Source organism: Loxodonta africana, chromosome 25, assembly GCF_030014295.1.
Source record: "Loxodonta africana isolate mLoxAfr1 chromosome 25, mLoxAfr1.hap2, whole genome shotgun sequence".
Taxonomy (NCBI): Eukaryota; Metazoa; Chordata; class Mammalia; order Proboscidea; family Elephantidae; genus Loxodonta; species Loxodonta africana.
Genome location: NC_087366.1, coordinates 15,250,501 through 15,275,638, shown reverse-complemented (window position 1 = coordinate 15,275,638; position 25,138 = coordinate 15,250,501). Strand labels below are relative to the sequence as shown.

Sequence of the window (25,138 nt, the reverse complement as noted above, 5' to 3'; positions counted from 1 at the left end):
GACATGGAAGTCACAGAACCACAGAACGGGAAGGTGGTCTGTACGGATTTCAGAGAGAGCTACATACCCTTACAGAAGCTTTTATTCACTATAAGTATAGAGACAAGCCAGCCTCATTTAAAATGCCCGGAAAGAGGCAGGAAGCCCTGGTGGCTTAGTGGTTAAGAGCTACAAGGTCAGCAGTTTGATTCCACCAGGCGCCCCTTGGGAACCATATGGGACAGTTCTACTCTAACCTATAGGCAATGGGTTTGGAAAGAGGCAAACATCTCCCCATATATTTAATCCAGACCAGAAGTTTTTATTTTATTTTAACCCTGCAGAAATTTTATTTTAAACATAAGAATTTTATAAAAGGAAAGTGAGTTCAGTATTTGATTAAAGACAAAAATAGAAGCTTTGTGTTTGAAAAACAAAAGACAGTGAATGAGCATATGTTAATGTTTAAAAGACACTTATTCTTGGGGAATCTGTATAAAATAAAATTTGGACCTTTTTCATTTCAGTGATACCTGATATTTGAATTTACATTTCAATTTAAGATTTTCTCCCCTAATTTTCAACTTACACATTACCTTACTTGGCGTGTCTTTAATTTTAAATTTATAAACAAATGGTTATCAAGCATTGGTGCCTTGAAGTTTGGAAAAGAAATATCTGAACACGTTTGATATTAAAAATGATCTTATATTCATTAAAATGTATATGATGCTTTTGGTTTGCTATAAGCTTTCCCTTTTTTTAAAGAACGCAAATACACTCTAGGTTATTCTGTGTCTTTTCAATTTTGTTCTTACTTGTTTGGAAAAAAAAAAAAAGGAAGTAGTGACTACTTACTGGGAGAAAGATAAGGCAGTCTGTTTTCGTAAAGGTTTATAGCCGTGGAAACCCTATGGGGCAGTTCAGCCGTGTCCTATGGGGTGGCTTTGAGTCCGATTCCACTGGAAGGCAATGGGTTGGGCTTTTTTGAGTTTAGTGACTGCTTAAGGACAGAGAGTAGGTCCAGAGACACACATGCCAGCATACATATAATTTAGGCTCGGTTAACACACGCATTATTTAAACACACTTTCTGGCTTCAAACTCCGGTCTCTGACAACCAAACATTTACGTTTCAGATACTAACTTCTAAGTGAGCAATGCCTTTTTTCCTTCTTCCTCTTAAATTCCACCTTAAAACATCTGCAAAGAAAGAGGAGACCCGCCCACATTTTAGCTCCTCCCGCCAAGGGTAAGACTTTCTTTAAATTGTCGGTAGTCGGGACTGAAAAAGGGATCCTGACTGAAAGCTAAAAGGATAGAGGAGCCTGAAGAATCCCATGTAACTCTGAGAACTGTAAGCTATGTATTTATATTTACCCTTCCCCTGATCAACTTTCTCCACGCTTCCGCCCCCTAATTTGTTTACAGTTTACTTGGGAGGAAGAAAGAAGGGAAACTTAATGCTCACTGCTTTAAAATTTCCTCACGTCCTCTGCCTTTTCAAATGAGACACAGATCAAGGACCTAAATTTCCTTCTACAAGTGCCAATTTGCTTCCTGGGGTCTAAATGCTATGTGGTATCCAATGATAGGGTGTTTCTTTCCGCTGCAGCCCCGAAAACTAACTTTCAAAACGGCATTTAGGTGGCGCCTTATTAGTGTTCCACGTGATGGTCACCCAATGGTTACTGATCCCCAGACCTGAGCAGCGCGCTGTTTGACAGCGCTAAGCACGTTTAGCGACGGACCATGTTGTCTCACGTTTCAATTAAAAACAAAATAGTCATATGTAAAGCATTGCTAGGTATTTAAAGTGCAGTAATGTTGCGTGAAAAGAAAGATGATACCGGGTAATTGTAAACCGACTGGTTTTCTGATTCTCCTTCCCCTCAGTTATTTGACATGCCAGGAGAACGGAGCTCAAAAGTCGCTCTTTGAAAAGATTGGATCAAATATTAAGTTAAACCTTAGTGAATAGTGAAAACTATTTTAGTAAGGCTGTTTCAGAAAAAGCAGGAGGAAAGCTTTGGGTTTTGAAATAATGATGGCTTAAGGTTTTTTTTTTTTTTTAAGGTATCTAAATTCTCCTACAACTTTAAACCATTTTAGTTTTAAAATAATTGTTTGCACCTCAAAAACTGGAACGTGAAACGCTTCTTAAACTGGTTGATGACGCAAGCGTTGATTCAGCGAGGGCAGACGGAGAGTATTAAAACATACCATTTGGATAGGTGTCATTTCTAAAGTCATGATATTGGCAAATGCCATTCTTTAGGTCTAGGAGGACTTGTGCTTTGCTCTGTTTCTGTTCGTTGCATTTATTTGGAAAGAGATATTTGCAGGGAGTGCTGGTGAAATAAACCCTGTGAGGAGTTTCCAAATTACATCTCAGGGGTCCTTCAAACTCACCCATCAAATTTGATGTTAGGGTTAAAGACTGGCATTTGCTTCATTCACTGAGCAGCGGAAGAGGCAAATTTTAAATTAAGCAATCATTGTGAAATGCATAGAGAAGTGTATAATCTGGTCGAAACAACTTTACAAACTTCCTGTGGGGGAAAACCTTTATATGGGAGAAGGCACTGTTTCTTTGTAACATTTTAAGTCACTTTAAAGTATTTTGCATTATGTTTAATTAGGAAAACGAAAATTGTCAAATAGATTTTTTTTAGTACTTAATACAGTCCATTTCATAGAGAGAATTTGGCCTGTGTTGTTAACCCAGCAGTGTAATTCCTAGTGGCCCTGCTTAGAAAGCAAAGTCCTCAACTGGAATCATTCACATATTGAAAAATAAATTCCAGGGATAAAAAAGAGGAAGACAGAAATAGCTGTGGTTTCTTTTCCTCTTGTATGCCTTTTATTTACCATCAGTTTTTTTCCCTTTCTTTTGCTTGTATATTTTATAACTTCAGTTATATACATATTTTTTTTTTATCACAGGCTCCTTTAAAAATTGTATGAAAGCTATGTACCTCTCCCCAGAATAACACACATATGCACATATACTCCTCCAATACACACAACTTTGGAAACACTTCTAGGAAGTTCAGAGACCCCAAAGACAATCCATGTCACATGAAAGTGCAGTATTTCTTAGAACTTTGCAGTCCTCTGACACTATGAAATCACTGATTAGTAAATCATTTAACTTATAGCTAAAGAGCTGTCTAGCAGTGGATATTGCTGCGCCCATATTGTTACTTGGAGCCCTGGTGGCAAAGTGTTTAAGAGCTCAGCTGCTAACCAAAAGATCAAGAGTTAGAATCTACCAGTTGCCCCTTGGAAACCCTATGGGGCAGTTCTACTCTGTCCTATAGGGTCAGTGTGAGTCAGAATCAAATTGACTGCACAGCAACTTTTTTTTTTTTTAATTGTTACTTCCCATTGGTGTTCTAAACTTTCAAGCTATTTGGTGTAATGGCAAAAAAAAAAAAAAAAACAACCTTGCCTGGAAATGAAGTGACCTAGATTCTAGACACAATCCCAATAATAATCATTTTTTCCTGTGACAGCTAATAATTTTTATTGCTGAGTGCAATAATTGAAACATAATAGGGAAATACAGTGCATGTTATTGTTGATTATTATGAGGGGTTTATATTCACCGTTTTTATTCAAAATTTCCTAACAATATTTCCCAGTATGATTATGTTTTTTAATAATATTTTGATAATTACAAAGATAATTCATCATCAATGTTTAATTTTTTTTAGTATAGAAAATATATAATATAGAAAAGGACAAGGAAAAGGAAAAGGTATCTTCAGTTTTCTTCAGGCTCTCATATTTTATTTATTGAAACAAAAGCACAATCTATTTTATGAACTTTTTACATGTATTTGATGCAATACTATGAAAATATTGGGATAAGTAATTTAGAGAAGTTACGTATGAATTTATAGAAATGCAATTTGGGGAGACTCGCCTAGGATGCATGTGGTTATGGGATCAGGCTTTACAGACTCCTGCATTAAGATTTCTTAATGTCCATCAGTCCCTTGTCATGTCTACCATAAACCTCCACCAGGTATGAATCTCCTTTCCATCTGACTGTCAAGAAGAAGAGGCAGATGAGTTTAAAATTGGTTGAGGTCATGAACCTAAGTTCTAAATAGTCACGTTAGGGCATTTCTTTAGTTAATGGCACAGACACAGTCATCTAAACTGCTACTTTCAATGTACAGTGGTAATTCATGTCCAGATAATAGCTTCCAGATATTGCTGGATCCTTAAATCCTTAAAGAAGATGCTACTGGAACATGTTAGCAACAATTCCACAGCAAAAAAAAAAAAAAGTGATTTCTCAGTTAATTGCAATATTTAGTTGTAAAAATATTAAGGTGATTTACTTATGATCTGTTACTTGGAACTTAGTTTTTGAAGGGTGACAGGCAGGGATTTACACTTAGGATATATACAAGTTCACAATATTTACATCGGTTTTTTTTTTCCTCATCCTTGTCACAGTCCGTAATGATGCCTCTATTGTTAAAAGTAAAGCAATGTAGAAAGAATCAATTTTGTGAGATTCACTCAGTATTTGTGGAGATTCTTACTATCGGTTTAATTTATGTTTAAGATTAACAAATCGGCTTGCTTGATTAATACCAAGCCAGCTATTGCAATAATGAAAAGAATTCTCTAGTATAAATTAACACGTTCTGTGAGGCAAGTAATTTCTTGATATTATTTTATTAATACATATAACATGTTTAAAAAAGTAGTAGGAAAACATGTATCTTTCTAATACTTTGGCAATGAACAATACGGTATTAAGCAATTAGGCAGTCTGTACTGTCTCCTTTTTCATATATGAATTTTACTTGCTGGGTCAAAAAAATGCAGATGCTAATGTCAACTGGAAACCCTGGTGGCCCAGTGGTTAAGAGCTACAGCTGCTAACCAAAAGGTCCGCAGTTCAAATCCACCAGGCGCTCCTTGGAAACCATACAGGGCAGTTCTACTCTGTCCTATAGAGTCACTATGAGTTGGAATCTACTCGACGACAATGCGTTTGGTTTTTTTGGTTTGGTTAATGTCAACTAGAAATCGATCATTGGCCTTTGCGCATTACTCCTTCAATAATTCAATAAGTTTTAATTAATACTAGTTACATGCTAGTGGGTTTTGGGTTTACACGCTAGGGACTGTGTTACATTTAGTATATCTGGATGCATGAAGCAGGTATGATTCCTTCCCTCTTGGAGGAAAAGACAATTAAGTGATACACAGGGAGCAAACAAGCTTCACTAATAGAGAATAGCACAGTGAGGTGGAGGGTGGGCACGGCTTGCTGAGGAGGTAAAATTTAAGCAGAGACCTGAGGGAGGAGAAGCCATACCAGGGAGGTAAATGGCCTGGTATGAGAGTGGTGGGGATCAAGATGGGGGCTCCAGGCAGAGACCAAAAAACAAAACCTGTTGCTGCCCCATGGGGTTTCCAAGGAGTGGCTGGTGGATTTGAACTCTCAATCTTTTGGTTAGCAGCCCAGCTGTTAACCACTGTATTACCAGGGCTCCCCAGGCAGAGAAGTATTGTAAATAGGCCTGTGAAGAAGCAGCCAAGAGACAGGTTGAAAAACCAGGAATTAGGTTGATGTGAGAGAGCAGGGAGGGAAAGTGGTTCCTTCCAGAGAAACAAGGAGGCTGAGTAAGATGAGGATGGAAAAATGACCACTGCGTTTGGAAAGCTGGAGGTCCTTAATGATCTTCACAGGAGCAGTTTAAGTGGCGTGGTGGGGGCAGAAGTGAGATAAAAGTGGAAGTGAGACAGGGAGTGAATGGGAGATGAGGACATGGATACAGGGTAAGCAGATGACCCTTTAGAATAATCTATTGGTGAGACAGAGCCTAATGATGGAGACATAGCAGGGAAAGCGAACGTGGAGTGGAAGGAGAGCTTAAAACAGGTTTGCCAGTCATATTTTCCAATAGAAATTAAGACTTGATGAATCAGAAAGACATAACCATCTGAGTGAAATCCTTGAGGAGAGTGGAATCTTGCATCCAGAGAGCCACAAGTGGGGTCGGGTTTGTAACAGCAGAAGGAACACCCTTTGCAATAGGGAGGAAGGGAACACGAGTGTAGGAGCTAGAGAGTTTGCAGTTTTGGTGGTGGGGAGATGAGAAACTTCCTTCTGGTGCTCTCTGTTTTTTTCTGTGAAGGGAGGTGAGGTCACCAGCTAAGAGTGGGGCTGGGGTGGGGTAAGAGTCTTGAGGGCCAGAAGAGAAGCGAGTCCTTTTCTGGAGTGAGAATGCAAGTTCACTAGAGAAACCAAGGAGAAGAACATGTAATGTTAACAGCCTCTTTGAGTTTTGAGACTATATGAACCTAAAATAAAATCAGCCTGCAGGGTTATGTGGCTTTTCTCCAGCCATGTTTAAATGCTAGGAGCAGACCCAGAGAAGCCAGATGTTTAAGTTCTTCTAGGGTGGGAGTTTTTTTTTTTTTCCTCTAAATTTTATTTAGTTTGCTGTTGTTGTTGAGAATATACACAGCAAAACATACACCAATTCAACAGTATCTACGTGTACAATTTAGGGTAGGAGCTTTTAAGGAAAGAAAGATAAAAGGCTGGAAATTCTTATCATGAACTACCAGTGCACTAAGCTAAAAAATAAACCCCCCAAATAAATATGCATGGAAATTGATGAGCTTATAAAATATACCACCAGTTGCTGTTGCGTTGACTCCAGCTCATGGTGACCCATGTGTGTCAGAGTTCGATTGTGCTCCATAGGGTTTTCAATGGCTGAATTTTTTGGAAGTAGCTCTCCAGGCCTTTTCCCCAAGCCACCTGTGGGTGAATTTGAACCTCTAACTTTTGGTTAGTGGCTGAGTATGTTAATCTTTTGCACCAAATTTATATAAGGTAATTAATAACTATTAAGAAGTAGCCACAAATTGGTTGATATTCATTATTTATTAGGCAAGCATTCAGTCTTTGTTCTTTCAAAATCTTGCTGGATACATTCACTAGCTAGCTCTATACTTTAGTGAATTTCTATGACTTTACCTGTTCCAGGAGCCATCATTCTAGAATCCTGTTTGTTCATGTCATAATTGTTAGATTTGTTGTTGTTATTCTTGTTTTAAGTTCTGCATGTGTAGACATTTGTCTTGCCCACCTCTATTGAATCCTTAAGTTCCTGTGTCTAAGCACCCTTGGGCACACTGACCTATAAATTCATTGATGATGACACTCTTTCCAGCCTTGGATACTTCACTACCTACTTTTCCAAGTTCCTGTGGGCACTTTAATACTCTCTTAAGATAAAGCTTTATGGAATTTGAACCATTATAATTCCACACTGTAAAGATGTCTCAAATATTTAGTTATAATAATAAACCCATTGCTGCTGAGTTGAATCCGACTCATAGTTATAATAATAGACCATCAAAAAAGAGGACCTTTCTCTCTCATATCTCTACTATCGGGATGGTTTTCTTCCATTTGACGTGCATCCTTCATTTCGCATCTGAAAGCGTTTCCTTTTCATTTTTAATCTTTAGAGTTTTCTAGAGAGCGGCTGGTTACCATAATCAAAACTATTTTTTCAAGAACTAAAATATGATTGAAATATTTACTCACATTTCCTCAAGGTTAAAAAAAAATTTTAAGCTATTTTTCATATATCCTGTAATATTGAAGTGCTTTAGTTTTACACTAATGATGGCTAGGTGCTTCCATGGACATGATAGAAGCAGTATGTGTCCCTGTGCCCTGTGGGTCAAGCTGGGCAACATGGTGAGATGAGAGGAAGCTCTTCGTGGTCAGATGCACTTGAATTTCCTTCTGTGCTGTCTAGGACTCAGGAAATGTTTCTTTGTCCTCCTTTCCTCCCAACCTCCCTACTTTTATTCATACCAGAACCAAACCAAACCCACTGCCGTCAAGTTGATTCTGACTCATAGCGACCCTATAGGACAGAGTAGAACTGCCCCATAGAGTTTCCAAGGAGCGCCTGGCGGAGTTGAACTGCCAACCTTTTGGTTAGCAGCCATAGCATTTAACCACTACGCCACCAGGGTTTCTTTCCGCTTTTATTCATAGGTCTGCCCATATTTGTTAGGTTTAGATACAGTGATCTAACTTCTTTCTCCAATTCTTCATCTGCAAAGTGAATGGAAGAGAATAATACTGTGTTTAATTTCATATTTCAAAAAAACCTACTAAGATACTGTATCTTACCAGCAGGATCTCAAATGAAACATTCTGATAGATTTTTATTAATGTACTTGGCACAGTTTTCTAGTTTGCTGGCCAAAGATTGAAGAAATGTAAATTTCCTATTTTGGAGCAGATGACAGTACCTCCAGTTCATTTCAATGTGTGTTTATTTATGCAACACCTAAATATTCAAGGTGTGCTTACATGTTCCTTATGGTACTAGGGTGTATACCTCTTGCTGTTGATTGGATTCCAACTCATAGCGGCTTTGTAGGGTAGAGTAGAACTGCCCTATAGGGTTTCCGAGGCTGTAATCTTTAAGGAAGCAGATTGCCATATCTTTTTCTTGCAGAGCTGCTGGACTTTAACCACTGCGCCACCAGGGCTCCTCTAGGGTCTATAAACCAAATCAAACTTATTGCCATCCAGTCAATTCCGACTCATAGCAACCCTATAGGCCAGCGTAGAACTGCGCTGTAGGGTTTCCAAGGGAAGCCTGGTGGATTTGAACTGCCGACTTTTTGGTTAGCGGCTGAATTCTTAACCACTATGCCACCAGGGACCAGGGTTTCCTATCATCCTACCCTTTTATGGAGCCCTGGTGGCACCATGGTTAAGAGCTGGGCTTCTAACCCAAAGGACGGCAGTTTGAATCTACCAGCCACTCCTTGGAAACCTGATGGGATAGTTCTACTCTGTCCTATGGGGTCGCTATGAGTTGGCATCGACTCGATGGCAATGGGTTTCAGCAACTGTTTTTTTTTTTTTTTTTTTAACCCTTTTATAGTGCTCTAAATTCTCACTTAAAGTCTCAAAAAATTTACATTGTACTTTAATCTTTGTTGGTGTATGCCACGGAAGTAGAAGGGAAAATGTGTTGCAAAGCTCCAAACCCCGACCCTGTTGCCGTCGATGCATAAATATCATTTAAAGAGCTTAAGTCCTGCCATCTATTTCAATATAATTTTTTTTTTTTTTTGTAATTCAGTACTTTTATCTCATGAATTTTAAAATGTTATACTGTAGTAAGAGGTCGCTAGGGTTCACCAGACTGTGAAAGGGAACATTGGCACAAAAAAGGTGAAGAACCCCCAGGATACTCCCCTCAAATGCGTACTTTCTATCCACAGTGCTCTGACTCCTGCAAAAGACTGGGTTTCGTGTTCATTTCAAAAGTGAATTCCCATTCTAGAAACACATTTCTAAAACTTCTCACAGCCTGATAAAAAAATAGTGAACTTGAATTTCCATTACACATTACACAATCCAGGATTTGTAGGATACCAGTCCCATGCTGAATGGTTTAACTTCATGATAACTCCTGAGACAAGTGGGTGTATAACTCCTTTGAGCTTCCACAATTCCTGCCACGTTTTTCTTTCAGTTTCTTCCACTTAAAGCTCATTGGCAACACCCATATTTTTAATACGAGATCAACCTCTCTGGCTGCCTGAAATAGTGTGCTTCTTGAAAAGTAGAGCAAGCCCAGACTGCTGATAACTTTATTAGTGATGAACCCACCCATTGCGGTTGAATTGATTCTGACTCATAGTGACCCTACAGGACAGAGTAGAACTGCTCCATGGTTTCCAAGGAGTGCCTGTGGATTTGAACTGCCGACCTTTTGGTTAGCAGCCATGATAAAGTGGTTCTCAAAAAACACTTAAGCCTTGAAACCAGCACGATGGCTTTCCTGGAGGTTTTCCCTGGGCTGTTTTAAAAAAAAAAAAAAAAAAAATGGCTTTCGCTGCTGTGGCAATCTTGAGTATGTAATTAAAAAAAAAAAAAAGGCAGCAATTAAAAAGGGAGTGGAGCCCTCGACAAAGCTCAAATACTCACTAGGGGACCATATTTGCAAAATGTCTGGTATGGAGAAAGCAAGCTTTGGAAGCAAAGTGTTGCCCAGAGCACACCTCTTTTCCTAGCATACCATACTACTCTGTTAGGCATATTTAAAAATATGTATATTAACATTTAGTATATCATCATTAGCAGTTTTTTTAAAGTAGAAGGTGAAGAAGAATTACTTTACATTTTCTGAAAATAAGCATACAATAATTAACACTTGTCAATGTGGTGTTATTCCATAATGGTTTGTGTGGGAAGAGAAATTTTTAAAACAATTCATCTAACATCTGTAAGTAAACAACTTATAGCTATGATTCAATTTTGAAACCAAACACGTTGCCATTGAGTGGATTCCGACTCATAGTGATCCTACAGGTCAGAGTAGAACTGCCCCAAAGGGTTTCCAAGGAGGAACTGGTGGATTTGAACTGCCAACCTTTTGGTTAGCAGTTGAGTTCTTAACCACTGTGCCACCAGGGCCCCTGATTCAGTCCTAGTAAAGCTGCTTTATTTGACCAATCATAGAGAGAAATTCAGCTATTCATTTTCCTCAAATTCATACTCTGAGCCTACTATACAACATCAAACAATTTTAAGTTAGCAACCTAAAATTTTGGTCATACTAAAATTGATTTATATGTTCTTCGTATTTTTGTTATATTTCTTTATTAGCCCGTGTGTTGGGAGAGGGGGGTGAAGAGGTAAGTGTGGAAAGAGTATCTGGTCTAGAGTGAAGAGATGGGTTTTAGTATCATGTTTCCCTAACCTTGACTAAAAAAACGAAACTCATCGTCGTTGCCGTCAAGTCAATTCCGACTCATAGTGACCCTATAGGATACAGTAGAACTGCCCCATAGAGTTTCCAAGGAGCACCTGGTGGATTTGAACTGCCGACCTTTTGGTTAGCAGCTGTAGCACTTTACCATTACACCACCAGGGTTTCCAGCCTTGACTAGATCTGTTTATATCTTTAGGCCTCAGCTTCCAAATTTGCAAAATGAAGTTCTGTTTAGATGGTCGTTAGTAATATTTCCTCCAACTTCAAAGCTGAGAATGAATATAGCCAGAATGGCCAGTTGCATTTGGTCACTCAAGACCTGAAGCAATGGAAAATAACAGCAGGCCAGAATGGTCAAGGAAAGAAAACTAGTTTGAGAGTGAGAAGACATTCCTGTTCTGTTGGTAAGGACAGTGTGAAACCAGGCCGGCTACTTAACTTCTCTGAAAGTCAGTTTCCTGACCTGTACTGCTCACCTGGATCGATACTTCCCAACTTATATAGAATGTTCATCTGTGTGTGTGTGTGTGTGTGTTTGACACATACACATACATACACACTCAGAGAAACAGGTCTTTTTTTGGAATAATCAGATAGGGAGGCTAACTGGTCTAAATGGTGGTGTGCTCTTTCCTCTTCTTTATCACCTCCATAATCCTAGTTTAGGTGTGTATCATATCATATCATATCACATCACATCACACCACACCTCTGGCTAGCTGTGTCGCTTTCTCCTCAAGCACCAGCTTTTCACCATGAACAATCGTATGCTTTATTTAACTACTATGCTTGTGCTACTGAAGTCCCGCCTCCATCATGCCACCTCTCTGCTTAAGACTCTCTAATAATTGTAGAGTGTCTCAGAATCTCTGCCTATCCTTTAGGGTCTCTTGTAGAGTGGCAGACTGATATAAAAAGAAAGAGAATAGTATGAAGGAGAAGGGCAGGATTCTTGGGCCAGCTCAGCCACCTTAACCCAGGTGATCTGGGAAAAGTCTCTTACTCTTTCTGCGAGACAGTATTCTCTTGTAGAGCATGGGTTTGGGAGATAGGCGGGCTTAGTCTGAGTTGATTATTAGGCAAATCATGTAACCTTTCTTTGTCTCTAAAATAGGGATAACAGTTGTTATCTTGTTATGAGAATTAAATGAGGTGGTGTGTATGAATTTAGCTTGGTACCTGGCACCTGGGAAATGCTGAACAAATGTGAACTTTTAAAATTTTGTATGAGTCGGGTGGCACAAATGGTGAACACACTCAGCTGCACAGCTGCTAACTGCAAAGTTGGAGGTTTGAGTTCACTCGGAGGCACCATAGAAGAAAAGCCTGCTGATTTGTTTCCGGAAAATTGTCCACTGAAAACCACGTGCACAGTTCTAGTCTGACACACATGGGGCGGTCATGCGTCAGAATTGACTCGAAGGCAACCGTTTCTTGGTTTGGTTTAAGATATCTTCTAGTTTATTATTCGAGGTTTCAAAACAGCTCTACTTACGTTTGATTATTTTTTAATATAAGACCGCCTCTATGTTCTGAGCAGTTTTTCCTCGTACACTATGCAAATTCTCAGGTTTGTTGATACATCCTTTTGTCATTAGTAATTTAGTGTCTGCTCTGGGCCCAGCACTGGGATATAGAGAGGAGACAGAAATGGCTACTTCCCTCATGTCCCTCACAGTTAGGGGATACGTATACTCTATCTGATAGTAATATAGAATAGCATGTTGTGGTAGTTTCTAACCTAATACAGAGGTAAAGAGATGGCTTACTTCAGGGAGTGAATTTAAACAGAGCCCGGAAGTATAGGCAGGAATTATCCTGTAGAGAAGATAGAGTGGGGAGAGCGCTATGGGGAGAGCCTGTGGTAGGATGGAGCTTCCCCAGTATGGCTGAAGCTTACTATTCACAGCCTTCATGTTTCCATTTCCCATTTCTATTCATTTAAGCCTTTTCATGTTTTCAAATATTAACACAATTATCACCTTCTCCATGAAGGCTTTTATATTTAAACCACACGATTCTCTCCCTTTTTTGAAATCTGGTAGGTATTCCATAGATACTTTGTTTTGCTTAAATGATGAGGTTTCAAAAATACAAACATGAGAGCTAAAGAAACAGTATCATAAACCTAGTAATAAAAATGGAGAGGATTAAGGCATTTCAAAAATAATAGTATAGACAGCAGCTGCAGGACACCAGGCGTCACCCTGTGGCAGATGGCAGGCGGGTTCCATACCACTGGGGTCCTGGTTTAAGAAACACACTGGATTAATTAACCTGTGGTATTGTATGCGATGGCAAGCATTTAGATCTCTTTGGGAATGGGGCCTCTCAACAGGCTTTCTGTATTAACCTGAGAGGCTATATAGCTTGAGAGATGCTCTAATAGAAAGCAGCTCATTCCTCTATCTTAATTCCTATTGTTTCTTCATTTCTCTGCATCAATTGGTGATATCAAACTCTTTGCTTAAACTAGGATTTAAAAAATCACCAGCAAAATAATGTGAGAAGTTATAACTTTAGCTGTGCAAGGATGATAAGGGGAACACAGTATGCAGTGCCCTTTTATAAGTCTCACTAACTAGAGGCAGTTAGGGGAAAAGCATTAGTTTTATAAACGACAACAGCAATATGTCTTAGTCATCTAGTGCTGCTGTAACAGAAATACCACAAGTGGATGGCTTTAACAAAGAGAAATTTATTTCTTCACAGTAAAGTAGGTCCAAATTCAGGGTGTCAGGTCCAGAGAAAGGCTTTCTCTGTCAGCCTTCTCATCAGTCTGTCCTCGGACTAGGAGCTTCTTCACTCAGGGACCCTGGGTCCAAAGGACGCCCTTTGCTCCAGGCACAGCTTTCTTGGTGCTATGAGGTCCCCCTGCCTCTCTGCTTGCTTCTTTCTTTTGTACCTCAAGAAATTGCCTCAAGATACAATCCAGCCTTGTAGGTTGAGTTCTACCTCATTAACACAACTGCTGCCCTGGGAATCATGGCCCAGCCAAACTGATACACACGTTTTTTGGGGGATGGAATTCAATCCATGACCCAATAATATATCATTTTTTTTGACTGTTTACATCCTGCGGGCAATGTAAATGTGCCTAGCAAAATGCATTTTCTAATTTTATTCCCCCACTGTGTGAGATATAGGAACCACTTGCTCTACTTGACAGATGAGGAAACTGAGGATCAGAATCATCCAGTTAGAAAAAGGAGGGGACAAGCTTGAACTTGGATCAGTATGGCTCCATTATAGAAGCCTGTTATTGTTAGCTGCTATGGGGTCAGTCCCTAACTCAGGGTGACCCCAAGCACAACAGAATAAATTGCTACCTAGCCCTGCGCCATCCCCATGACTGGTTAAGGATATGTAGGGATTTCATCAGTTGATTTTAAGAAGTAGATTGCCAGGCTTTTCTTTCTAGTCTGCCTTAGTATGGAAGCTCCCCTGAAAACTGTTCAGTATCATAGCAACGTGAAAGCCTCCACTGACAAATGGATGGTGGCTGTGCAGGAGGTATGCTGGACTGGAATGGTATCTGAGTTTCCACATGGGAGGTAAGAATTCTACTACTGAACCACTACTGCCCCCTACCAAAGACAAGTGGTTAAGCGTTTGGCTACTCACCAAAAAGTCAGCAGTTTGAGTTCACCAGGGGCTCCTTGGAAACTCCATGGGATAGTTCTACTCTGTCCTATAGGGTCTCTATGAGTTAGAATGGCCCAACGGCAATGGGCTGTGTTTGTTGTGTTGGACCAACAACAACAGCCACTGCTTAAATACTAAGGCTCTTATTGCCTCCACTGTTCTGGTGTGGTTAAAGAGTTAGACTTCAAACCTAAAGGTCAGCAGTTCAAATCCACCAAGCACTCCTTGGAAACCCTAAGGGAAAGTTAGTTCTACTCTGTCCTATAGGATTGCTATGAGTCGAAATCAACTCCATGGCAACGAGTTTTGGTTTGTTCCATACAATGAAGTAGAAGGCAAGAGAAAATGATCACTGCATCCCTGTTCTTTCTTCCAGATGTCACAAACCTAATAATAACCCCTTCCTTTCCACTTGTCATACTTCTTTATGCAGAGTGAGAATTGCCAAAATGCTGTACTCCATATTTTTTGGTTTTGTTCACTCTTCCCTGGGGAGAGCATCTCACCCTGAAAACATGACTAAACAGCTTTTGGACACACCACACACTACTAAGCATTCACTGAAAGCCAGCAGTAGCGTCGCATATGCAATTATGTGTTGAAAAGTGTATCCAAATTTCCTCCTCCTTAGTGTTCAAGGAGTTTCTTATTACAGGTCACATAATATAAATAAATAAGGACAGAGGGGGAGAGAGAGAGAGAAAAGTAACTATGAGCTACATATCTCTTGCTTCAGACTTAAAAGACTGTGGACATTCCCCATTATTCAGCTCAGTTATAAAACAAAACAAAACAAAACAAAACAAAACAAAACAAAACAAAACTGTTGTTTTATGAGTATTCATGATTGTAATTGTGCAACCCTGTTGCAATAAGATTTCCAGGACTGGGCTAATTGTGGGGAGAAAAATCAACACTTCCCTAGCGTTTAATGTGGCTGGCTGGACAGAGTTGCCTTAGTTCCTCAGAAATCTAAAAAAATAATATGCTGCCACTACTAATAGTTAAAGGAGCCCTGGTGATGCAGTGGTTAAGCGCTCAGCTGCTAGCGGAAAGGTCAGTGGTTCCAACCCACCAGCAGCTCCGTGAGAGAAAGATGTGGCATTGTGCTTCCATAAAGATTACAGCCTTGGAAACTCTAGGGAGCAGTTCTACCCTGTCCTATAGGGTCTCTATGGTTAGAATCGACGAGATGGCAACGGGCTTGTTTTGCTTTTTTTTAAGTTATGGGGGAAGAAAGGATGGATTGGTGCCTGTTCGTAACTGGAATCCAAATTGCAGTCACTGTCTCATAGTAATGACCAGTGATTTTGTCCTGAGGAAAGTGAATGTGTACCAAGAATTTTTCCTTAGGACTGCTTTGTTACCTCTACTGAGCGTAACTTTGGAATGAAAATTGTACGTATAAACTACGTCCTCATATATGGGATTTTTTTTGGAACTTTTAATTTTGAAATAATTTAAGAAATTGCAAAAATATTACAGAGAGTTCCCATATACCCTTTACCTAGCCTTCCCCAATGTAACATTTCATATAACTACAGTGCATGATGAAACCATGAAGCTGATATTGGTACAATGCTTATTAACTAAACTACAGAACTTATTCATATTTCTCCAGCTTTTTTGTTTGTGTTAGATTTTATGTAGTCTGCAGCCCTTGCCTTTTGATTGGATTATTCAGTCCACTCGCACTGAATGTTATTATAGTTATAATTGAATTTATATCTGCTATTTTGCTCTTTGTTTTCTACATGCTTAATTTCTTTATTGTTCCTCCATTACTTATTTTCTAGTATAACATTTTTATTCCTTTATTGATGTTGTAACTATATTTTTTAGTTTTAGTTATTATATAAGCCTAGCAAATACAATTTTATAATTATTGTTTGATTCGGTTGATTTATAAACTGGTGTCTTAGTTATCTAATGCTGCTGTAACAGAAACGCAACAAGTGGATGGCTTTAACACACAAAAATTTATTTGCTCACAGTCTAGGAGGCTAGAAGTCCAAATTAAGGGCACCAGCTCCAGGGGAAGGCTTTCTCTCTCTGTCAGCTCTGGAGGAAGATGCTTGTCATGAATCTTCCCTGGTCTAGGAGCTTCTCTGCGCAGGTATCCCAAGTCCAAAGAAAGGGCTCCGCTCCCGGCTCTTTTTGCTTGGTGGTAATGAGGTCCCTCTTCTCTCTGCTTGATTCTCTCTTTTATATCTCGAAAGAGGTTAACTCAAGATACAATCCAAGCCTATAGATTTAATTCTGCCTCATTAACATACCCACTTCTAATCCTGCCTCATTAACATCATAGAGGTAGGATTTACAACACATGGGATAATGACATCAGATAACAAAATGGTGGATAGCCACAAAATCCTGGGAATCATTACCTAGTCAAGTTGACACATATTTTTAGGGGATACAATTCAATCCATAGCATTCAACCCTTTGGCCTCCAAAAATCTATGTCCTTGGCACATGTAGAACATATTCACTCCATCATATCATAACACAAATCTTAAGTCAACTCCAAGTCCAAAATCTCCTGGGCCAAAATTCCTCTTCATCTGTGAAATCTAGAATACAAGCTATCTGTTTCCAAAGTACAGTGGTGGAAGAGGCACAAGGTAGGTATTTCCATTACAAATGGAAGAAATTGGAGAGAAAGAAGGGATAACAGGCACCAGGTAAGTCAGAAGAACACATTATATTAGCTGTTAAGGCTTGAAAATAATTCACTGTTCTCTGATACCATTTAGGCAATGGCCCTTCCCTCCAGACTCTGGGTATTGGCCACACTCTCCAGATTCTGGGTGGAGGCTGCTCAGCTCTGGTCTTCACCTCTGCCTTCCAAGTCCACTGGAATGGCAACTCTGCTTCCTCAGATTTGGGAAGCCCCATTCTCCTAGTCTGTCTGAGTGGTGACCCTACTCCCTCAGCCCCAGCAGACCCCATAATTCTGCCCCTTGGGCATGGCAGCCCCACCCCTCAGCTTTGGGTAGCAGATCCAGCCTTATCCAGCTGACACTCGTGAACGGCAGCTGCACACTCCAGAACCAAGTTGGTAAAGATCTGACTCTTCTAAATCTAGGAGGCTGTGGCCCCCCCTTTGAGACCCAGCAAGCTTTGAAATCCCAGAGGTTGTGGCCCTACTCTTTGAGACTGAGGCAGCTTTGCTTCCTGTGTTTCTTGTCTCTTTGGCTTCTGCTTCCTGGTTCCTTGTCCTCTCGGCCCCTTGGGCCTTCAGTACCTTGGGCCTTGTGGATTGCCCCAGCCTCTGCCCTGCTCAGGCAAGTGTTCCAAAGCTCTTTAGCATTACCCAATAAGTGCCCAGAGCACCCTACTCTGCCAGGAAGCCTCCTGCCTGAAGTCACCCGCCTCTCTTCCTTTGTGGGTTGGCTCCCTGACCATTTCATGCCAGTCTCCTGTTTCTGCTGCTGCCATTTCTCTGCTGCTGCTTCTTACCATCTGCTCCCTCTCTGGTGTTACAGCTCTTCTCACTTCATTCTGAGCCCACCAGAATTGTCTTTGATGTCCATAATGCCACTAATGGTCTCTTCAAGGCAATCTAGGTATTTACTAGTAGGTGCTTTAAAACTCTTCCAGGCTTTACCCATTACTCAATTCCAAAACTGCTTCCACATTGTAGGTATCTGTTAGAGCAGCACCCCAGTCCCAGCACCAAATTTGGTCTTAATTATCTAGTGTTGTTCTAACAGAAATACCACAAGTGGATGGCTTTAAAAAACAGAAGTTTATTCTCTCACAGTCTAGGAGGCTAGAAGCTTGAATTCAGGGTGCCATTCAGGGGAAGCCTTTCTCTCTCTGCTGGCTCTGAGGGAAGGTCCTTGTCATCAATCTTTCCCTGGTCTAGGAGCTTCTCATTTCAGGGAACCCAGGTCCAAATGCGCCACTCCTGGCTCTTCATGCTTGGTTATGATGAGGTTTCTCTCTTCTTTGCTTGCTTCTTGTCTCAGGATACAGTCTAATCCTGTAGATTGAGTTCTGCCTTATTAACACAACTGCCTCTAATCCTGCCTCATTAACATTATAGAGGTTAGGGTTTACAGCACATAGGATAATCACATCTGATCACAAAATGGTGGAAATCACACAAAACTGGGAATCATAGCCTAGCCAAGTTACACATTTTTTTAGGGGACACAATTTAATGCATAACAATCAGTTAAGTGAAGAAAAAAAAAAAAACATATTTATACTGCCTGTAATATTTCTTTTATAGTTTATTAATTCTGTTTCTTTGTGTGGATTTGAGTGGCTGTCTAGTGTCACTTCCTTTCAGCCTGGCAAGCTTTCTTTAGTGTTTCTTAAAATGCTTATCTACTAGCAACAAGTTCTTTCTGTTTTTCTTTATCTGGAAATATTTTTATTTTACCTTTACTTTTTAAGAGTAGTTATGCTGGATATATAGTATTCTTGGTTGGCATTTTTTTTCAAAACTTAAAATATGTCATACCATTGCCTTCAGGCTTCCATTGTTTCTGATGAGAAGTCATCTGTTGATCTTAATGTGATTATCTTGTAAATGATGAGTTGTTTTTTCTTGCTGGTCTCAAGAGTTTTTCTTTGTTTCTCAAAAAATTGAATACGATGGATGTGTCTAGGTGTGGATCTCTTTGTGGTTATCCAACTTAGAATTGACTGAGATTTTTCGATGGACTTTTTATCAAATTGGGGAAATTTTTAGCCATTATTTCTTCAAATATTTGTTTAGTCCTTTTCTCTGTCTCCGCTCCTGAAATTCTCTTTACATATACATTAGTATGTTTGATGCTGTTCCACAGTCTGTGAAGCTGTTTATTTGTTTTCCTTTTTTTTCTTTTTTCTCTTCAGATTGAATTGGATAATCTCTACTGATGTATATTTAACCACTGTGCCAGCAGGCCCTCTCTATAATAGTTATTAGATGGAGATACAACAAGAAAGTGGGAATTCTGTCAATTTTAAATAATATGGTTAGGGAAGACTTCACTGAGACGATGGCATTTGAATAAAAACCTGAATGTTATTGGCAAAACAGCCACATCCAATCAAAAATAACAAAAATGTGATACCTGAGGCAATTGATGATTGGCTAATTTTTATCAACAAAACTTTGGCATTATTCTTTTTTTTTTTTGCATTCTGATTAGAAAAAAAAATTTTAAATGCTGTGTACATTGTCAGCCTGATAAAAATTCATGATGAGATAAAAATTATCAATTTTAAGAGTTTAAAAAGCAAGTGATTGAAGTAAATACAAGTTGTACCTTAAAAATATATGTATTTTTTTCTGGTAAAAATAATTACCTTAATGGACCTGAATGGAGAAGAGAAGGCGCTTCTCACTTTATATAATTTTTGAGTATGGGACTACGAGTGATTCTTACCTTACTTATAATATTGCCTCATATTTTTTGAATTAAAAAATGAAGAAAGAAGTGAGCTTAGAAAATCAAGGCTGTATGATGAGATCCTGTTTTTTAAGCATTTGAAATTTTCTCTTTTCCTTTCTCTCTAAATATGTGAGTATACATTGAAACTGTCTGGAAGTGTACACACCAAAATGAAAATGGGGAATACATTTTCTACTTTGTTCACTCCAGTGGTTTGTGTTTATTATAATTCTGCATGAATTATGTTTAAAAAGTAATGTTTAAAAAGAAAGAAGAGTTTAAGGATTTTAAAAGATTTTTTGATTTATTATGAAATAAACACATATTGTAGAATTTGGACTCTAAGCATAAATAATAAAGACATTTGAAAAGATAGCCTAAATTAGAATGTGACTTATAGAATGCTGAAATGAGTGTGTGTTTTACTATAAAGTTTAAAGAAAAAAATTGTGATGAAAGAACAAAGATGTTCATTGAATGCTTTTTAAATTTGACTTTCAATAATATGGAGTAATTATAGAAGTAGAAAGAAAAGCATCCCAAAAGAAAAGCATAGAGAGTTTTTTTCTCTTTTTCTCATTAAAATGCTTTTATTTAACTGCTTCCAAAGTAAATTGGTATTTTAGGATGAGCACATATTTCTTTTACCATGCCAGTTCTAAAGCTCAAATTCAGCATGAAAGTATCTTGAAAATTTCTAACAAATAGCTAAGGTGAAAAATGTGCCTTTCTTATTGAGAATTAGTGTAATGCTGACCCACTGAGATAATAAATGATGACATGTGGCTTTTTAATTATAAACAATACAAAAATAATTTTAATTTTCGGTAATTTCAGTGAATTTCTCATAAAACACTTGGCAAATGCAAAAAAAAAAAAAAAATCCTGGACTTTCCTAATAATTACTCATGGAATAAATTTGAGCAAATAAATACAGAAATTAAACAATACTATCAAAATATTTTTTCCCTTCTGCTGTCTTACATAGATGATCAGAGGACTCAAGGCATTTGTTCCCCTTTGGTAGACTTTCACTTCCTCAGGTGTATGCTCATCAGTATTTAAATCTTGGAATTGTATCCAAGAGGAAGCTTAATAATGGTGACTATTTATTTTGTAGGTTTGAAAGAAACTAGAGTGCCAGAGAAGACCTTTGAAGTGTGAAAAGATTTCCTGTAATTGAAACCAAAATGTCATTTATAGATCCTTATCAGCACATTATAGTAAGTCACTTACTGTTTATGTATTTTTTTGGGGGGAGGGGCAGATATATTTATATGTATGAGTTTTGTTAGTGTAATTTATAAAGTGAAACTCTATAATAGACCCTGGATTTTGTATTAAAATCATATGAATTTAATGTACATAAATAGGCTATCATGCATAAAAAAATTAACCCATTCCTTCTTTTTATTACTATAATTTTCCAGAAGAGAAGCATGGGGAAAAGAAAAAAGCAAAACAAAACAAAAAAACTGTACTAATACTGAATTTTCATGGAGCAGTAAAAAATGTAGTTATCACTTACTAATTATCAGCTTGTGTAGTTATACTCTCCATATGAATTGATGGGGAAAGAATGAAAGAATTTCTGAGTTGAGATCCCTCAAAATATCCTATTTTGGTGTGCATTTCCAGGCTAATTAGTTCTGTAAATTTTTCCATAAGATACGCTTAAGCAAACTCTTCTGTGGGTGGTTAGTTTTAATAAAGAGTTGAGTAACTGAAAATTTAATATGTAATTTTCCGGACTGCCCTGGAGATAAACATTCTCTTCTGATAGAAAAGGGGGGGGGGAGGGGAGATTGAGGGAGGAGAATATTTTTTTGCTGAATTCAACACGATGTTTAATTATGGTTTATATGGACTAGACATAGGTTTTATGGGTATTAAGGAATAATCCACAGAGTCATTTTTACTTAAAATAAGACAATATTCTCTTATCTTACATCAGTCTGTAGCTACCAACCTCTTTCTTGCTCTGCCTGGATGTCAATGTTTAATATAATTATTTGTAGCTCCTTCCCTTCCATTCACAGCTTGAATTATTGAAAACTGGTCTTTGTCCTTCCACTACATGAAAAGGCCTTATCAAGGTTCTCTTTTGTGCTAAATCCAATAGACTTTTCAGGTTTGGGGTTTTTAAAATTTTTTTTTTCCTCTCTGCTGGTCATTGTACTCTTCTTAAAACTCTCATTTCAAATTTCTCTGGTTCTTATTCCTCTGTTTTCTTCTTGTTGGTTCTTTTTCAGTTTTCTTTGTAAGCTTCTCTTTCTGTCTGACTCTTTTTTAAGAAATTAAGGTATAACATATATAAAGTGCATACATCTTAATTATTCAGCTTGCTGAATTTTTACATATGTATTCCACTTACAAAACTATCACCTGTATAAAAATACAGAACATTTTAAGTGTCCTGGAAGCTTGCCGTGCCCTCCTAGTCCATACACCACTCAAAAGTAACCAACATTTGAACTTTATAAATCTGGATAAATTTTGCCTGTTCTTGTAAATGTCTGCATTTGACATTGTATCTGTGAGATTCATTCATATTGTGAGTAGCAGCAGTACACACTTCTCCATTGCCATGTAGTATTTGATTATCTGGATATATCACAAATTAATTATTTAGTCTACTAATGGCCATTATATCCTCACTGAATGGTAATGGTACCTTTGCTGTAAATCAGGTAACTATATATGTGTGGATCCCTGGTGATGCAGCAGTCAAGAACTTGGCTGCTAACCAAAAGGTCGGCAGTTTGAATCCACCAGCTGCTCCTTGGAAGCCCTATGGGACAGTACTACTCTGTCCTACAGGGTCACTATGGGTTGGAATTGACTCGACGGCCACGGGGTATTTTTTCATGTATATGTGGCTTGGTTTCTATTCTGTTATATTGGTCTATTAGTTTTTGTTTGCACCAATAACAATGTTTTAATTTTTGTAGCTTTAAAATATTCATTATATATTATGGTATAAATCCTCTATAATCTTTTTCACTTAAAGATTGTTTTAACTATTCTTAGTTCTTTGCATTTGTATATTAGTTTTATAATCAGTTTGTGAATTTGCACAGGGAAAAATAAAAGCCAAAAAAAAAAAAAAAAGGCCTGTGGGGATTTGACTGGTAATGTAATGAGTCCATAGATTACTTAGGGGAGAGATGATAGGATAACAATGTTGAATTTTCCAATCCATTAATAACCCATGAATTTAATTCAAACCTAAATGTTAATTCTCATGGTGATGTATTACAGTTTTCAGTAAGAAATCTCATATATCTTTTTTAGATGTATTTATTGATATTTGATGTGTTAATGTCATTGTGAATTTATTTGTAAATTTCATTTTTTATTTTCTGCATTTATACAGAAATACAATTGATTTTTGTATGCTAACTTTGTATACAATGACCTTACTGAATTCTTTTATTAATTCTAATAAGTTGTTTGAATATTCTTTTGGATTTTCAAAGTATACATTCTAGTTATCTGTGAATAAAGTCAGTTTTACGTCTTTTTAATCTCTAAATCTTTATCTTCCTGGCTTTACTGATTTTAGACTATTTTAGATGTATCCCAAACTTTTATTGTGATGTATTCTTTTACACATTAATTACTTATACATGAATTGCTTAATTCTCAAATATTTGATGTTTTTTAGTTATCTTCATCATTGATTTCTCATCTAATTACACTGTGTTCAGAGAACATACTCTGTATGGCTTTTTTATTGCAATATGTTAATACATGGTTATGGCCTAGTAGATGGTCTGTTTTGGTAAATATGTCATATGCACTTGAAAAAAATACATATTCTTCAGTTGTGTGTAGTGTCCTACTATGTCAATGATAGCTGTTTGATTAATCATGCTTTTCAAATTTTCTATATCTTTATTGACATTTTTGTCAGCTCATTCTATCAGTTACTAAAAGAGCTGTGTTAAAGTATGCAAGTATGATTATAGATTTATCTATTTCTGCTTTTAAAAAAATTTAAAAAATTATTTTAGTTCTGTCAAATTTAGCTTTATGGATTTTGAAGTAATCTTATTAGGTGCATACAACTTTAGGATATATATTCTTCTCAATTAGTGTTTTATCAGTGTAATAGGTCCTTTTTTTATCTCTACTAATGGCTTTGGTTTTAAATTCTACTTTATATTTTATTGACATAACCTCTTCCAGCTTTCTTTGGCTAGTGTTTGCATCCTTCAACTTTCAACCTATATTTGTCTTTATTTTAAAAAGTATGGCTCTTATAAAAAGCGTACAATTAGGATTTTTTTAATTCTGTGAGATAATCTTTGTTTTCTGAAACAATATTTTACTTTCTTGTTGCAATTATGAATATCTAAGATAAGTAGCATAGCTAGGTGGTACAAACTGTTAAACATGTGGCTGCTAACTGAAAAGTTGGCTGTTTGAACCCACCCATAGCCCATAGGCACCTTAGAAGAAAGGTCTAGTGATCTGTTGCTGAAAGATCACTGCCATGAAAACCTTATGGAGTGCAGTTCTACTCTGCAACACATAGGTCACCATGAGGCAGAATCAACTCCATGGCAACTGATAGGTTGGTAAAAAACCAAACCCATTGCTGTCAAGTCGATTCTGACTCATAGTGACCCTATAGGACAGAGTAGAACTTCCGCTAGAGTTTCCAAGAAGCAACTGGTGGATTCAAACTGCCGACCTTTTGGTTAGCAGCTATACACTACACCACCGGGGTTTCCATAGATAAATAAGAAAAAAAAATGAAGGTAGGTTATTTTCAAATTTTTTTTGATATTAACAAATTGTTTTTATTACAATCTTATGTACAGGTTAATTTTTTTAAATTAATTAATATTTTTATTTCTCTACCACCTCAAGAGGGGTGGATGATTTCTATAACTGTTAAGGAATTTAATCAAAGTATTCACCTTCAAAAAAATTTTTTTTTTAATTGTACTTGGTACTTTTGATGAAGGTTTACAGAACGAGTTTCTTGTGAAACAGTACACATATTGTTTTATGACACTGGTTAACAATCCCACAACATATCAGCACTCTCCCTTCTGAACCTTGGGTTTCCTATTACCAGCTTTCCTGTCCCCTCCTGCCTTGTAGTCCTTGCCCCAAGGCTCATGTGCCCCTTTAGTCTTGTTTTGTTTTATGGCCCTGTCCAATCTTTGGCTGAAGGGTGAACCTCAGGAGTGAATTCATTACTAAGCTTAAAGTGTTTCCTGGGGCCATATTCTCAGGGTTTCTCCAGTCTCTGTCAGGCCAGCAAGCCTGGTCTTTCTGTTTTGTTCACTCTTAAATTTTAACATG

General features: G+C 37.8%; 1 protein-coding gene across 2 annotated transcripts in view; it reads left to right on the top strand.

The window, feature by feature from the left end:
• The first annotated feature begins 1,210 nt into the window (after positions 1-1,210).
• Positions 1,211-25,138, top strand: part of PLA2G4A (phospholipase A2 group IVA) — a 172,122-nt gene continuing 148,194 nt past the window's right edge. For both annotated transcript variants that reach the window (XM_010590939.3, XM_023549183.2), the window contains exons 1-2: positions 1,211-1,336; positions 20,940-21,042. In XM_010590939.3, the coding sequence (XP_010589241.2) occupies positions 21,010-21,042 (33 nt within the window). In that variant the 5' untranslated portion in view covers positions 1,211-1,336; positions 20,940-21,009. The remainder of the gene's footprint in view (positions 1,337-20,939; positions 21,043-25,138) is intronic.